Genomic DNA, 12,006 nt, shown 5'->3' on the forward strand with positions numbered 1-12,006 from the left:
TGTATTGTGTTGGAAACATAAGATAAAGTGTAATAAATAAAGAATACTCTACTACCAGACTAGTTATAGGAAACAACATCTCCATTTTTTTTTCATTAATTCCCAGAATCCTTACATGCATCGCTCAAATGATATAATCTAATATTTAAGTTGTCCATGTGAAATTCTAAACAAGAATAAAGCGCTTTAAAGTTTTTCCCCCATTCTGCCCAGCGTGACACTCGTTGCTTGGCAACGCCGTCGTTTCTTTTCTAAACAAAGTCGGGTTCCGTGGAGAAGTAACCAGGCGCGATATTTACTTCCGTTCGGTGGGTGTAAGTTTTTTGACGCGAATGTTGAGAGAATCCGTTACGGAAGCGAACTTTTTTAGTGTCGCGTTTGCTATAGTACTGTTATTACTAATAGGATAATTACATGTAATGCCAAAGGCGTCTATATTTCGAGCACGTTTAATCCAGGTCGTTGTACTCGGATATGTATTACAGTAGTACTATTTTCACAAGTAGTTTACTAATGACACATGCAAGCTCAAAGGCTATAAGCTACTTTATACAATTTATACTGAAGGTGTTTAAATGATTACGCTTGGACTACTTTTCTGAGTTTAATTATTAAAACATACAAAACAAAATACAAGAATAATTCCAGAATAATAGAGGTCAGCATCCACTTTAAACATAACAAATAATGGACTTTGATCTGGTGAGAGAATGAAAAAGCTGTTGATAGATTAAACTTGTGGGTATTTTCTATGCTATTTTCAGATTTATGTTTGATGAATTATAGTTTGATCGTTTCATACATACAAGAACGGCAAACAAGATAACAATGAAAAATAAAAATGTAATATTATTTGTCAACATCAAATATTCGTTGTATTAAAAAAACCTCAGATAGAATCCTTTACTTAAAACGTGTTTTTAAAACCAACCTTTCTAATTGTTTCTATTTACCTTGTATGCACAATATATTGTTTTCCCGGGTGCTGTTTTACTTTAAAATGATGCATTCATGTCGAGCTGTTTGACATGAAAGCCATTTCTCAAATTAAAGAACTGACATCAAGGGCAAACTTCATATTAAAAAAAACTAATAGAAAACAAATATTGTTAGCGGTTGAATTGATCCTATTTTTTTTTTTTTTTATTATTATAGAAGGATGAAGGATTGTTAGTATAAGAGTAAACCTTTACTATGGGGAGAAAAGGGAAGAAAGAGAATGAAGCGCCATCCAAAGAAACTGTGAGTTTTTCATTCTTATTAGAAAAGATTTAAATTCTACTAACTGTATACATTAAAGTGTGTATTTATTGTTTTTGCTTCTCCTTGACAGTTTGACCCTCTTGCTGTTGAGATAAAAATGCCAATAACAGCTGTGTTGCTCCTGGGTTCACCTGAGGAGGAAATTCTGTCTAAGTCGTGTGATGCAATCTACAAATTTGTTGAGAAAGGTATTTTTATTTTTACCCAGACAGCACTTGGAATGTTGGTTCTAGTTGCAAGTGTGTTTGCATGAACAGTTTCCATTTTAACCTAATAACTCAAATGAAGGAAAATATATATTATCCTTTAATCACGCAATTATTTTTTCCCAACAATTAAAATCTGTGTTTTCTGTGCCTTCCTGTTTTTAGCTGACGAGAACAAGACGACTCTGTTGACTTTAGGGGCGCTGGAGCCTCTTTGTCAACTCATCTGTCACATCAACACACAGGTCAGACACAGCGCTTTCATGGCCCTGGGCACCATGTCCACTAATGGTATGTCTATTTATAATCACTATTCCATCATGTATTTCACCAGATGATTGATTTAATTGTTGAAGAATTCTGTCAACTTCAGAATCGCTCGGTCATTCTCTCAAAATATTACTCTGTTTTTTTATCAAAGGTGATGTGAAGGAGGCCTTGAAGAAGTTTAACGTCATTCCTCCAATTATTCATAAACTAATTCCAGAAGGTAAGTGATGGATCCAAATACGTAACCTAAAGCTGTATTGTGAAGTGAATGTTCCCGAGTGCTTCTTCTTGTTTGAACTTGCAATCTTCTCTTGCCTAGAGGACACAGTCGTTCACGAGTTTGCAACCTTGTGCTTATCATCCCTGTCGGCGGACTTCATCTGCATGCACAAGATCTTTGAGTATGACGGTCTCCTTCCTTTGATCCAACTGCTGTCAAGTCCAGACCCCGATGTGAAGAAGAACTCCTTACAGACCATTTATAACATGGTCCAGGTGATTAAATATTTAACAGATAACTTTAGAGTGTTTTAATATCTACTGCACAATCAAATTAATATGTCTATTTGAGTCCTTCTTGAGGAAGTTATTGTTTTCTTTCTATTTTTGCCCAGACAGTTACAGAATAATTAATGATGGGTCCATTAAACCGCTGATGAGGTTTCATGATATAATGTCCCTATTTCAAAGACCACTAGATGGCACTCTGTACAAAGTTTGTTCTGAGAGCACCACCTACTCTAAAAACTAGGACACTGTATCTATCATTAAAATCTCATCTTCTGTTTCATGAAGCCTCATCAACCCATCACCAACAACAACGATTAGATTTTTTTACTTCCCCAGGACTACCCAAGCCGCTTGGCAGTGCATAAGTTGGGAGGGATCCGTCCAATCCTAGACTTGTTGGATTCAGATTTTGTCGCCATCCAGCATTTAGCTCTAAAGACACTGCAGAACCTCACAACTGACAAAGACACACGAGAAACCTTCAGGACCGAGGAGGGATTCGAGAAACTCATGGAAATCCTCAGTAACCCAGTGAGTGAGACTTTCATTTTCTGATGCAAATAGAATAGATTTGATACAAGTTACCTTTAACCCATTACTGTTGTCTTTTAAGGAGTTTGCAGATCTTCATGTGGAGGCTTTGAAGGCAGTCGTCCACTGTCTTTGTGACAGTGAAAGTCTGAGGCTGCTACAGAAGGACGGAGGACTGACCAAACTGATGGAGTTCGTTGTCAAAGCTCCTTCTCCGGAGATCCAGTCCAGTGCTGCCAAATGCATCGCAATGATAGTTAAATGCGGTAGGTGGAGGAAAAAGTGAACCCTGATGACACCCCGGTCGACTTTTTAATTTGACTAATGGCATGAGTGCGCGCATGTGTGCAGCTGACAGTCACTTACAGCTTCATGAGCAGAACGTCGAGAAGATTATGGTGGAGCTTTTGTCCGTGGTTAACGACAGCGTGAAGACGGCTGCGTGTCAGGCTCTGGCTGCCATGAGTTCCCAGTTGGCTAAAGACACGTTCAGAGAGCAAGGTACAGAATTAATAAATTAAACTCATAGTTTGTCCATCATTGTCGTTTATCATTCTGTGTATTTCAGACGGTTTTCCTGTATTGATCGAGTGTCTGAGGGGCGAGAGCTACGAGCTAAGAGAGGAAGCCACTCAAGCCATATTTAACCTCACGGCCGATAACTGGCTTAACGCCTTGTGAGTTACTGACACGTGTACTTATTAAGGGCTCAATGGTGAAAAAACGACGACTCTAATTGTATTACAGCTACAACTTCACAATGAATTCTGTGAAGATTAAACAGGGTCAGTTTCAGAAAATGTAATGCGTGTTAATCCTTTTCGGCTGATGACTTTATGTTTCAATGTCGCCTCTTGAGTCGTAGATTAAAGAAATTATGAAGTAATGGACCTAATTCTCTGACTCACACTTAATAAATTAAGTGAACACAGAAGTTGTTTATATCTGTGTCGGACAATTAAGTCTCTCAGGGGCCACATATTATACAGTGGCTGTTGTGAGGGTCCATTAAGCAAAAATTAGGTAAAAGTGTAAAAGCAACTAATAAAATAAAGCAAAAATATGCCTAAAACATTATTTTATTGTATTCAATATAACTTGAATTTGAAATCACACATAAAGCACTGCCCCCAAATATTTGATTTCTCTCTTTTCATGTTTTGTGGGCCAATACATACAAAAGTCCTTAAACAAAACTTCCCATAGTCATATTTAGAGATTAGTAATAAATAATATAAATACATACATAATTAAATTGTTAATTAGGTCATTTCTTTTTAAAGTGTTTTTTAGTTTAAATAGTGTAACTAAACCTTTTTGGCCAAGTGCAAACTTAAACAAATTTATATAATTGACTCATTACTGTTTGACTTTGGAAATGTAACACAATTTTTTCAAATAATACTTACATTTCCTCCTGTGAATTGGCTAAAATAATGTATGTTAAATAATAACCTAGGTTTAGATGATTATCAAAAATACTGTATAAGGTCGCATGTTCTTAGACATATATTTTGACCCTTAATTTCCAATGTTTAGATTTGTCTATTGTTCCAACAAATTCTCATTAGAATCAATAATAATTTGAATAAAAACTTGAATCTCATATCTCTCCAGGAATGTGTACGAGGTCGGGGGCATTGACATCCTGGTCCTGAAGCTCCGCGACCCATGCCCCAGATTAGTGGCCAATGTTACGGCTACACTGAGCAACATGGCTCGACAGGAAGTCATCCGCTGCAACATTATCGCACACGGTGCCATCCCGCTGTTGGTGAACTCCCTCTCATCACAAAACACGCAGGTCCAGATCAACACTACACAGTGTTTGGCTGTCCTGGTTAGTGACGTAGACTCCCGAGCAGAGGTTAGTAAACACTCCATCCAACGACTACATTTTGATAATATTTTTGAATGATATATTTTTTCTCCAAAGTTGCAAAGGGCTGGAGGTCTCTACCCATTGGTCATGTTGCTGCATTCTCACCACAACGAGGTGTTGAAAAACACATGCTGGGCAGTAAATGTCTGTGCCACTGATAAACCTGTCGCCGTGGAGATGTGCAAATATGGGTAAATAAATAACCATCAAAAACAGAAAAAGACAACAAACAAAAAGTGTATGATATAAATTAGTAGTGATGGTCTGATGAAGCTTCATGAAGCAGTGTCATTATTTTCAGAGCCCACTAGATGGCAGTCTCTGCACTATTATCCTTTGTTTTGACCAACTGTTCTAATGAAACATTACATCATTTTTAATCTGATGGCGCCACCTACTGACCTCTTAACAACATGACACTGCTTCATGAAGCTTCACCAGCACATCACTATAGATTAGTGCAATGCCTTATGTTACATCATGCTATAGACAGTATGAGCTAACTCGCATATTGAGTCATATTTCTGTTAATCTAAGTAAAGATTTCACTTTTGAACACATTTTGATGGAAATCCTTTAGGAGTAAAGAACAAGCCAGAAGTTTGGACAAACCTCCTCATACAATGCTTTCTCTTTGTTCTCTTCATGATTATTGACATAATAGATTCTCACTGACACATCAAAACTATGACTGAACACGAGCAGGATGATGATGATGAATTAACAAAAAAGTGTGAAACAACTAAAAATTGCTTTATATTAAAGTACGTACTTATATTACAGTTTTTTCAAAGCACCCGTCTTTTTCTCTGATGACTGCTGTGCAGACTTTTGTAAATTTGAACCTCAAAATATAGTCATCTGACATTTTACTTCACAGGTGTGTCTTTTTAGGGGTTACCTAGTCGAATATTTTGCCTTATTAATGGGGTTGGGAACATTAGGTATGTTGTGCAGAAATCAGGTTGATACAGCCCTATTGGACAGAACCTAATAATTCGTTGTATGGAAAGAACAAATCAGTAAAGTAAAGAAAAATGACTGGCCATCAATTTCAGTATCCATCTAATCTTTACTAAAATAAACATCATTTTGAAAATTACATCAGAGGCATGAGATGTTATACTTACATTTGACCAGAAGATGGTAGTAGAGGACAGAAATTAAAATGTATTTTACTATATCTGTAAAATAAATTGTTATCCTTGTTTATCCCAGCGCTCTGGAAATGCTTCAGGAAATCAACACCTCGGAAATCCGTCACAACAGATTCAGCATGCTGGCCATGGATAACCTGCTCAAATCCAACTTGTCTGTGAAGTACAGTCTGGAAAGTTACCTGACTCCTCTGGACATCATCACTGATGGCTTCTACGATGTGGGAAAGGTGCGTGAGTAGTGCTTTTGTACATTAAAACATTGATATAACTAACTGTACTGTTTCTCCTGTAGACGAACATGGGACAAAGAGTTTTGACTTTGGAGGAACTAGCCAAACAACCTGTTAACACACACCAGGCAATCATTGTCATCAATACTGCCCAGTAAGATTTATTGATTTATATGTTATCCTTAAAGAAAAGTATATTCCTTGTGTACTTACAGAAATACAAGGATTTATCCATCGCACCTACAGGCTGATCGTCTATCCAGTTAACTCTGTAGTTTAAAGAGCCTAAATATTTTGCAGAGTGTGCACATCTCCAGTAAAAAAAAAGATGGCGTTCATACTGACAAGATAATTTTACTGGGGTCATCTGCCTCTTGTCACCCTCCCCTTGTTTGCTTCAGTCGAGTGCTTGAGGTTGAGTCCCAGTTGCCTTGATTCCCTCTTTGTCTCTTTAGTGAACCCCATTAGTGTGGCGTCTTGAAGTAAAAGAGATCAGAACCTTCGTTTTCAATCTAAAAAAAAATAATCATAAAAACAAGTATACAAACAACCCAGAAGACATTTCCATGCAGTTTTGTGTGATTAAAAAAAACACAACAAATTCAGTTGAAATACGTAAAAACAGCATCAGTATTCCATTCAGGGTGTCTCTTTTCTTATAGCACTCCAGACTCTCTGGAGTCAACTCACAACGCATCACATCATTTCTGGCATTTTAAACAGCCTTGTTGCATAATATTTTTTTTTACTAAACACTTGATAAAAAAGTAAAACGCCACATTCAATTGTGCAATTCTGAGACCATTGTGCAACAACTGTGCGAGATTTTGCCAAGAGATACACTAGTTAGTACTCAACACACTGTAAACTGCAGAAAACAAACCTGATCTGCTTTGTGTTTACTTCACTGTATAAACTGTTTTGAAAGTTACAAGTGAATAGATAACTAAATCAGATCCACCTTTCCTTTCAAACTAGGGGTCCCTGACTTATTGTGACCCGCGGACCGGTTTGATGTCAGCATTATATTCTGATAAATAACATGTAAAAATATATCATTAAGGTAAGGTAGAACTTTATTGATTTGTATTTCACTCATTATCAATAGTCAACTGGTACTGGTCTCTGGCGTATGGTTTGGGTCGCACTAACCATTAAAAACCAAACATTTTTTATAAAAGATTGAATCGAAAAGATAATTTCTAGAGCCTCAATTCTCAGGTTGACGAAACTGAGAGACTTTTTGATTTGTGTTGTTTTTTTTTCCACAGGCAGCTTGGAGACGAGAGGCAGGGCGGGGACTCTGAGATTACCAGCAAGGAAGAGACAAAAACGTCAAGGTGTGTTAATATATTAATAAACCACTCACTGCAACAGCCTGTCTGGGACGAGGGAGATGCGATGTATGTGTTATGAGCGCCTGCAGGGGAAGAAGTGACAAGAGCGTGACATAAACAAGTTCTTCTTTGAAAATAGTAGCAACTGATAAATCCTGTGTGTCTGTCATTGTGTAGTTTTCTCCTCCCCTGCAGTTTAGCCGCTCTTTCAGTGTGTAACAGTGTTTGTAAACATGGAGTAAACTATGGTGTTATGTTGGAACAAAACTGAATCCATTTTAATGTCCTAAGTGGCTTTTGATAAATCCCCACAGACGGAGAAAGGAAGACGACAAGCGGAAAGATGAAGCACAAAAGGGATCATCGGAGAAACCATGGACGATAGTTTATGACGTCGCCTTGCTGAATTTAGTGAACAAGGCCAGACAGTCCATCCTTATTCTGAAAGATGAGCGGGAACAGTATGGCGCTGTGGCCAGGTGATGCTCTGCACTGTCATGTTGACTTGTGATAACATGCTCATTGGATGGATTGTATGTATGGTTGGGTTACAGGCTGGTGAGTGATGCCATGGGTGGACCAGTGGAGAAGGAAAAGCTGCATGAATTCTCATGGCACCTTCACCTGAGTGAGGTCAAGTTTCAACTGCGGTGTAACATCGTTCCTATTGGCATGGTCCGAAAAGGAATCTACAACCACAGATCTTTGCTTTTCAAGGTACCGTAGCTGGAACATTTTGTTTTGGAAACTTTTCTCATCATGCAGTCTTTTTTGGTTCCGCTCCCGCAGTTTCTGGCCGACAGCATCGGCTTGAGCTGCACTCTCGTACGGGGGGAATACAACCGAGCTTGGAACGAGGTCCTGCTTTCGGAGAAGACTCCTCAGAACAAAGAGCAACAGCCCCAGTGCAGGCACTACATCGTAGATCTCATACATCAACCTGGAAGTTTACTAAAAGTGAACACACCCGCTGCAGTCAAATACCAGAACAGACCCCAGATGCAGTTTTTGTACAGATAACAGAAGACATTTTGATCTTTGTCTGGTTTATTAAAATGATTTTATAATGTTGCATAGAGTGTTTTTTTGGAATCTGCTAATGGTTCCTGAACATGCTTGGACAGGCCGGACAAGAGAAGAGAAATCCTTCCAGACTGATGTTCCTAATATTTATATTTCAACTGTGTATTGCTTTGTTTTTAAACACTTTGTGAAACTAGTCTGTGAAATGGGCTTCACAAATATAAATTACTTACTTACTTACAATATAAAAGCTGACAATATTACGATTTATTTTAAAACAACAAACAAACTGAGTGAAGCTATAGCATAAAAATATATATAGTATCAACATAAGTAGCAACTTGGATTTATATTTACATTTGTTAATCCTGGAATGTACGCTGAAGCAGCGGCGCTCAGATAAGATGGAGCAGCGAGGAGATTTGTTGAAAATGAACACGAACGAGATACAGAAGCAATCGATTCTTGTTCGTCTACTGATAAATGGTTATGAACTCACATTAGTATCATCAGTTATCCAGCCACAGACAGCTCTCGCCCGCTTCAGTTGTTAATCCAAGACCTGATATCTCTTCGTGGAGGTGCATTTGGGGGTATTTGCATGACTTTGGAGGGTTATCAGACACCTTTTAGAAAAAGCAGATTTAATTACTGAACTCCGAGATAAGGAAAAGTCAACCTACTGTAGAAACCTACCCTGCTCACTAGAAAGTTATCTGCGAATTTCAACCCTTGCCTTTGTATATATATTATATACTATTTATGAGGTTTGTATCATCATCATGCACTTGGAACAGATGTTTTCTTTTCACATTGGGACATCTTTGTAGTCAGATTTGTGGGTTAGTGTCATGGGCCGCCCTTAAAGAAAGACTTGCCCTCCCCATTAATATTTCCTAGACTTGCCCCTGGTAAGCATTCAAACACTCCATCAGGCTTTTAACGTATACATGACAAAGACAGTATTTGTATTCTGTCAATTTTGTACTTTTTTACTTGAGTCTCAAGCTTGACACATATGCAACAAACATAAGATACTTGTATGCATCAAACAAATAAGACTATTCTAAGATTTTCTCACCTTGACAGCTCTCATCTGCTAATCCACTTTTTTTTCAGCTACTGGCCACTGCAGGAAAGAAAATCAACTCCACATCAGACATGTGATCATTACTATAGGGTAAAAAAAACAGATACAAACATCATACAAGAGCTGGTTTTTAACAAGGAAACGGTTGAGTTGGAACTCTGTGGCCTATAGTGATAAGGTGACCTTTGGATTTTGTACTGCAATAATAGAAGAAAGAAAAAAAACACACGCACCGGTTCCACTTTGACCTATTTAGCGTGAAGTGGAGGGATTTGACCAGGTTACTAGGAGAAAAGACTGGTTCTTCCAGGCCAGGACTGGAGATAACTCGCAGCAGCAGCAGAGGAGACTCAGCACTTGACTTCCACCGCTGCACCTGCGAGCATGTCCCGCTACATCGTCCGACTCTTCCGGCAGGTTTCCCACCACTCAGCCCCCAAATTTGGTCTGGCACCGAGGAGGGTCCCGGCGGTGATCCGAACTTTAACCACGACGCAAGGTTCGCTTTTTTTTTTTTTTTTTAAATAATACTCGGAGGTTCAGTGCGCAGGCTTTACAAATGTGGGCATTTACCGATTAAACTAGTTTACCTAGTACTGTGTAACCACTTTAACTGACAGATTTATAAGAAAGGATCCATCTGAAAAATACTCATATGTAATTGTGGAAAATTTATATTAAATATAGTACATTATATGTACTATATAATTAAATAAAAACATATTAAATATGAAATATTTACACATGGATATAAATGTATATACTTTTTGATCCGCTTGACATATTGTTAAAAATGACTTATATTTTGGTTATATTTTGTTCAAAAAAATGTTTTCAATTGAATACGTTAAAATTCAATTTGGAAATTGTCAGTGTATATTTAAATTATATAGAAGCTTATATTATGCAGTAGTGTAATCTTATTTGAAAGGATCAAAACATTTATAGTTTTGATCCTTTTAAATAGATTTTTACACTGTTTCTTTTTACATTTTTTTCAAGACTGGACACACACAAAAAGGCACTTGTTTCGCAGACTAACAGTTTCAAAGACAAGGAAAGCCACTATTGATCTGGGAATTTAACCTGTGTTCTCCGCAGGCACACAGTCTCTCACCAGGTATGATGAGACAACAGACTGGCAGAAGAAACTCAGCCCTGAGCAGTATGTGGTGACCAGAGAGAAAGGAACTGAGGAGGTGAGTAAACACACCTGTAAAAGCAGCCTGATATGTTATCAAACACCTAACTTTTTTCAGCGTTGACCTACATTGCATTTGTGCGCCATTTTCCACTAATAAACAACAAAAATGTATGTAATGAATAACGAATATATATATATATATATATATATATATATATATATATATATACCACCTATATATATATATATATATACCACCTACACACATACTAGGAATCATGTTTCTTCACTTAATTCTTCACAAATATTTTGTCTGCAGCCCTTCAGTGGACTTTACCTGACACATTTTGAAGTTGGGATGTACCACTGTGTTTGCTGTGACGCCCCTCTCTTCAGGTGACTCTTATAGTTCCAGTATAAGAGTTTACTTTTTTTTTTCTTACAGAAGTTCAAGTACATTTTAAAAAGAATACTTTTTATTGATCATTCAAAAGACTGAAGAAAAACAAAACAAAAATACTACTATTTATTATTCTTAACTTACTGAACAACTGAGAAATGAGGAGAAAGACCTGCACGTATGGAAGAAGTTTTTCAACTTCTCTGGGAATTCTTGTGCAGCTCGGAGACAAAGTACGACTCAGGGACGGGGTGGCCAGCATTCAAAGAGGCTCATGGGACTTGGGAAAGGGACGAAAGTCACGCCTCCGTCATTCGTCGCCCCGACAACAGCCTCGGCAGTGAAGGAACAGAGGTCCTTTGTAGAAATGTAAGTCATCAACGATATAAAATAAACTGATAATGGTATTGAAGGTTCACTTTTTATTTGCTTGTTTTTGCGCAGTGTGATGCCCACCTGGGTCACGTGTTTGAAGACGGTCCAGACCCAACTGGTCAGCGGTTCTGTATCAACAGTGTGGCGCTCAATTTTACTCCAAGGGAAAACAACAAACCGGAAGAGCCAAAAGATTGAGGATCTGACAGTGTCCCATTTATTTGATCAAGATGTTTTTTTTACATCTTTTATCAAATTGTTGGAAAAGGATGTGATTCATTTGGAAAATTTCAATTAAAACAGATTTTCTGCTGTTTATTGATGTATAATAAAGATGGTTGTATTTTTGTGTTGCTTCTATTTTACTGCATCTCATTCTTTTGATAGTTACTATGAAACGGTGGTTATAATTAAGAGTATATGTACAGTATTTTCTATAACAGAATGTAAATTAAAATGATAAACACATTTTAGTAATATATAATATATTTAATAGGTATTTTCAAAGTTTTGTATACGTTATATCCAGGGTGTATTTCGTTAATCAGAACATAATAAAGCATTTTAAATACAGCGTAATCTAAC

General features: G+C 37.4%; 2 protein-coding genes across 2 annotated transcripts; both read left to right on the forward strand.

Moving 5' to 3' along the window:
* Positions 1 to 675: 675 nt before the first annotated feature.
* Positions 676 to 8,461, forward strand: armc3 (armadillo repeat containing 3). Its single transcript, XM_087789046.1, has 17 exons — positions 676 to 1,242; positions 1,334 to 1,451; positions 1,635 to 1,760; positions 1,891 to 1,959; positions 2,059 to 2,234; positions 2,586 to 2,780; positions 2,863 to 3,046; positions 3,132 to 3,281; positions 3,349 to 3,457; positions 4,398 to 4,647; positions 4,717 to 4,853; positions 5,881 to 6,049; positions 6,115 to 6,206; positions 7,324 to 7,392; positions 7,704 to 7,868; positions 7,944 to 8,106; positions 8,179 to 8,461. Exons 1-17 carry the CDS (start codon positions 1,195 to 1,197, stop codon positions 8,407 to 8,409), a joined length of 2,451 nt encoding a protein of 816 aa, XP_087645172.1. The 5' UTR covers positions 676 to 1,194; the 3' UTR covers positions 8,410 to 8,461.
* A 1,305-nt stretch (positions 8,462 to 9,766) lies between these two features.
* msrb2 (methionine sulfoxide reductase B2) lies at positions 9,767 to 11,781 on the forward strand. Its single transcript, XM_087789048.1, has 5 exons — positions 9,767 to 10,001; positions 10,604 to 10,701; positions 10,966 to 11,042; positions 11,268 to 11,415; positions 11,491 to 11,781. Exons 1-5 carry the CDS (start codon positions 9,887 to 9,889, stop codon positions 11,617 to 11,619), a joined length of 567 nt encoding a protein of 188 aa, XP_087645174.1. The 5' UTR covers positions 9,767 to 9,886; the 3' UTR covers positions 11,620 to 11,781.
* Positions 11,782 to 12,006: the final 225 nt, after the last annotated feature.

The sequence above is a fragment of the Callionymus lyra genome, chromosome 4 (genome assembly GCF_982586985.1).
Source record: "Callionymus lyra chromosome 4, fCalLyr1.hap1.1, whole genome shotgun sequence".
Classification (NCBI taxonomy): Eukaryota; Metazoa; Chordata; class Actinopteri; order Syngnathiformes; family Callionymidae; genus Callionymus; species Callionymus lyra.

Coding starts and splice junctions, on each gene's coding strand:
- armc3 (XM_087789046.1), top strand. CDS start 1,195: ATGGGGAGAAAAGGGAAGAAAGAGAATGAAGCGCCATCCAAAGAAACT. Junction 1,761..1,890: donor GGGCACCATGTCCACTAATG/GTATGTCTATTT, acceptor TTTTTATCAAAG/GTGATGTGAAGGAGGCCTTG. Junction 3,282..3,348: donor AGACACGTTCAGAGAGCAAG/GTACAGAATTAA, acceptor TGTGTATTTCAG/ACGGTTTTCCTGTATTGATC.
- msrb2 (XM_087789048.1), top strand. CDS start 9,887: ATGTCCCGCTACATCGTCCGACTCTTCCGGCAGGTTTCCCACCACTCA. Junction 10,002..10,603: donor AACTTTAACCACGACGCAAG/GTTCGCTTTTTT, acceptor TGTTCTCCGCAG/GCACACAGTCTCTCACCAGG. Junction 11,416..11,490: donor CAGAGGTCCTTTGTAGAAAT/GTAAGTCATCAA, acceptor GTTTTTGCGCAG/TGTGATGCCCACCTGGGTCA.